The 4,476-nt window shown below is 32.5% G+C and overlaps 1 protein-coding gene across 1 annotated transcript in view; it reads right to left on the bottom strand.

The window, feature by feature from the left end:
* Window positions 1-437: 437 nt before the first annotated feature.
* TRIADDRAFT_34381 (uncharacterized protein) overlaps window positions 438-4,476 on the bottom strand; it is a gene marked incomplete at both ends in the record, with an annotated part of 7,174 nt that continues 3,135 nt past the window's right edge. The window contains 11 exons of the mRNA XM_002118510.1: window positions 438-647; window positions 770-870; window positions 965-1,064; window positions 1,198-1,326; window positions 1,473-1,585; window positions 1,734-1,858; window positions 1,958-2,061; window positions 2,207-2,341; window positions 2,738-2,870; window positions 3,158-3,368; window positions 3,458-3,595. Coding sequence (XP_002118546.1) covers window positions 438-647; window positions 770-870; window positions 965-1,064; window positions 1,198-1,326; window positions 1,473-1,585; window positions 1,734-1,858; window positions 1,958-2,061; window positions 2,207-2,341; window positions 2,738-2,870; window positions 3,158-3,368; window positions 3,458-3,595 — 1,499 coding nt within the window. The remainder of the gene's footprint in view (window positions 648-769; window positions 871-964; window positions 1,065-1,197; window positions 1,327-1,472; window positions 1,586-1,733; window positions 1,859-1,957; window positions 2,062-2,206; window positions 2,342-2,737; window positions 2,871-3,157; window positions 3,369-3,457; window positions 3,596-4,476) is intronic.

Genomic DNA, 4,476 nt, shown 5'->3' with positions numbered 1-4,476 from the left:
TGAAGAACTTGCTTATGAAGAATTAGCTTTGACGACATTTCTTGCCTTCAACTTTATAAAAATGTAGATAAGCATTCTACTAAATACGTTGCCTTATTTAAATACAAATTGGCTCAAAATTTTACGAAACTAGCAAGCATAAATACTCTTAGTTAATATAACTAGAAGATAGAACCCAAACAAGTAAAAACTAATAACAAAAATATCATTTTATGGCCCATAAAAACTTATACTGTTGATTCAAGGCCATATGACTCCTTTTGAATTATATTGGCTAGCCCTTTCTCATCGCTGTTAAAGTTATTATCGATATCAGCCGATAAACCTTCCTCTTCTAATTCCTCTTCTGTTTTAGGAACGAACATTAATCTGGTGATTCGCTGTAGATTAAAACAGACATAGATCGGTTTAAGTATAATTCACGACAACTAGTAAATTCATTCGAAATAGAATACATGCACATCCGTTAGACTTACTTCCTTATAAGGTCCGTCCATTCTAAAGAACTCGAAAATCCCCGGCGTTATAATGCATGCCAAAATAGATCCTGTCATTATCCAGCCAATAAATTCACCCCACCATGGAAAAGGAAGATTATTGCCATATACAACTGGGCTATAAAAGATGCAAGTCAGAAGTACCACTACCTACAATACCAAAAAAGCAAGCCGTAAATCTTTAACTATTTTATATCGTAATCATACACCAGCTTCTAGCAAGTACAATACTTCGACAGAGACAGCGTAAGAAATTTTAAGATAGAACATACAAAAATCATGACAGGAGTTAGAAAATACCAACAAATTTTCCAATGGATCCATACAGATTTTTTAGTACATCGAGCAATAGTTCTAGCAAAGCGATTACCACCTATTCAATCCAGTTGTATCCATAATAAAATGAATTACAGTATAAAGATTCTAATATAAAATAACCCATATGCATCCAATATTAATTTTCCTACCGTAAATATAGGCAACAGCAATAATCTCAACGAGAGCCGTCATGAAAAGTCCTATTTCGGCGGAATACCAATTGATCAAGGTAAAAATGTAAAATCCTCCCTATTAATGAATAGTATGAACTTACTATGAGTGATTATCAGTATGAGACCAGTTCTGAATGGGATTCTATCAATGCGATTGGATTGGTCATATCAGCACCGATTAATTATAGCTATACAGAAATTATTCTAACCGTAGTAACACAGGTTAATCCTAGAAGATATGTAACAATACAAAAAGCCAACGATAGCAACTCCTTGTGACGCGAATATTTAGGCCATACATCGATGATTCCAGTTGTCATAGCTTCTATTCCACCCATCTAAATCACATATATCCGAATAAATGGGTTATTGACTGATAGAAAGTGAAATTTACTCATCTTTCCATTCATATCTTACACCTCCTAGAGAATTTATATTTAAATGTAATTAAATTATTTATAACAGGAAATCTTGATAGACTCACTTCACTATCGATACCAAGTGTGATTAACATCATGAAGAAAATAATTGACCAGAAGTTAGCACCTGGTAGAGTAGCCAAACCAGCTGGATATACCATAAATACAAGACCTGGACCTACAATATCGATCGTCTATTAGCTAATCGTTTCTCATATAGACATAATTCTGCCAGAATATAACATGTGTGTTGATATTTGATCTTATAATAATCAGTAAAATAATTGTAACTCAATAATGAGTAATAGTAAACAAGATAAACAAACCTTGGCTAACTACTGACGAAACAGGAAGTCCTTGTTGTTCTGACATATATCCAATGACAGAAAAGACAACAAAACCAGCAAAGAAACTTGTAGCACAATTAATGAGACTGATACAAGTAGCGTCTCTTTATATTGAAATATTCAATTGAACGTTCAATGTTAGTTAATAAATCGTAGTTCGCAGTTTATCGAATTTCGGATACAAAATCGATATATTGCATTACCGTAGTACATTATTACTTCTCTTGTTATAACTTGCAAAGGTAATCATTGGACCAAAAGCTGTACATAACGAATAAAATATTTGTGTTCCTGCTCTAGCCCAAGTCTATCAATCCAAAATTAACTTCTATCAGTATGTTAATAATCAACTTATTCATCCGATATCGGAACAACATGTTATTAAGACGGCAGGATGAATATCGATCTGTGTTCTTTTATTAGTTAGTTAACATCATTCTAATAAAACTTACGCCTGCTAGCCTTAACTTATCCACATCGACTCTTAAGTAGAAGTTAATGCCTTTACCGGCTCCAGGCAAAGTAACTCCTCGGAAAAATAAGATGATCAATACGACGTAGGGAAACGTAGCAGTAAAGTAAACCACCTGTCAGATTGTAAACGTAAATAAATATTATGTTTCAAATGGATGATAAGAAATTGACAGTTTCCCTTATTGCAATGCGAAAGGCGTATTTAATCCTTTCCCTCGTGAGATACTTGATAGTAGTATAGATTTAATTTATTTATTAAGTCGTCATGACTGCAACGATACAAACAGCGTCTTGAACTATTTTAATTAACTACAATTAATATGATGAAGTAATATAGCTCTAATTCGCAAGTAAAGTTGTCATTGTGGTAATGATCAACATGGCGTCGGAACTATTCTAGTTAACTACAGTCGATACAATAAAATAATGAAGTCTTAACCGACTTAATAGACACTTGCTATTCTCATTTCTCTTATACATAATTGTATTGACAGTAGTATATATCTTACCTTTCCTGACCACTTAATGCCTTTGAAGACGCAGAAATAAATAATTGTCCAAGCTAATAATAATAATAATGCGAGCTCCCATCTTACGTGACCAAACTGGGCAGGACTAGGTGATAGTCCTAGTACACGAGCGCTGTAAGAAGACAGTAAATTGTATCATTTAAAACCGTTTATAAACCGTATACTGTAATGTATCACTGATATGTGGATAATCTACCGTGTATCTTGCTATTTTTTTATATTTCATAGGGTAGCTTAACATGTGTAATCAGTAGTATCTATGTTAAGGCTGTTACTTTGAAGCGTATTATATATTACTGATTTATGAATAACCTACTATGTCTTACTATTGGTTTTATAATATTTCATTAGGTAGTTTAACATGTAGTAATGAGTATGACTATTACTATAAGTAATTACTTAAAAAATTCTTGAGAGGGGGAAGTTCCCGACATATTCGTCTCTGAACCATTTCTAACGAAACAACTGTTAGTATTCCAGCTATTTCCACAAGTAGTCCACGGCAATGGACTGATAAAGCTGGCGATTACAAAGAATAATACCCAAGCGAAAATAACGACATAGTTTATCCCAGAGAGAAACGTCGACAATAACTGGGCATATCCAATCCCTAGTTTGTAAAGAAAATAGACGATATTTAGGAATAGCTTCCATTTGAATAAAAGATAAAACGTATCCAAGGAGTTTGGCAGTTATCACTACCTCCAAATAGAGGACAAATCTTTTTATATGCCGTCGTAGGACCACTACGAAAGCATTGACCAATAGACATTTCCATAGCGATCATAGGTATACCACAAATAAATAGGAAAATCAGGTAGGGGATCAAGAAAGCGCCTATTGTATAGATAATAGCGAATTAACGTTGTGAAATCAATTTATGTTTTCCTTTACTTGGCTTTATATCAGTAGGAAAGGTCTAAATAGCATTGTATTGACTAAAAATACTGATACAGTATATCGAATATTGTTTATATCATTGTCTACATCTATCAATCTATTCTAACCATATTCTATATATTTATATGCATAGGTTATTCGATTGAAAATAGTCCATTTCTTATATCGGACGAAGCTCCGACTAGTAGCGATAATTATCAGATCTAAATATTTTTCTACTCAATCTGTAAAACTATGATATACGATCTGATCATGAGCGTTCATTAGTATAACTCTTGCGTGATAAATAGGATTTGCTAGATGGGTTTACGCTCACTGCTTGGAAGCAATACTGTCTAAGAGTAAAATTGTATACTATCATAAACCATATTAAACTACAATGTTATAGTGAGTTAGACAGTCTATTGGCTGTACAGTGAACATGATTGTAAAATTTAAAAAGTAGATATTGGCCACTTGCTTAGATAGATTTATTAAACTACAATGTTGTAATGAGGTAGATAATCTATTGTCTGTACAGTAAACATGATTGTAAAATTTAAAATTTAAAAAGTAGATATTAGCCACTTGCTTAGATAGATACACTAAGGTATAAAAATTGTAATGGAGCAATTAGAAACTATTTTAATGAAATCAAAGTAATGATGTAAAGATATAGTAATAATAACGAAACGAACTAAATTTGATTGACAAATAAAATAGGTATAAATAAAGCTTGTTGAAATCTTTGTATAGTGTCTTGGCAAGTAAGCTAAAATAACTAGGCGTCGATACATCATTCCAATGAAGTAAATTGATGTTAGAGTAATTTAAATATG

The sequence above is a fragment of the Trichoplax adhaerens genome, genomic scaffold (assembly GCF_000150275.1).
Source record: "Trichoplax adhaerens TRIADscaffold_147 genomic scaffold, whole genome shotgun sequence".
In the NCBI taxonomy this organism is placed as follows: domain Eukaryota; kingdom Metazoa; phylum Placozoa; class Uniplacotomia; order Trichoplacea; family Trichoplacidae; genus Trichoplax; species Trichoplax adhaerens.
Note: the sequence above shows the minus strand (reverse complement) of the source record. Positions and strands in the feature narration are given on the sequence as shown.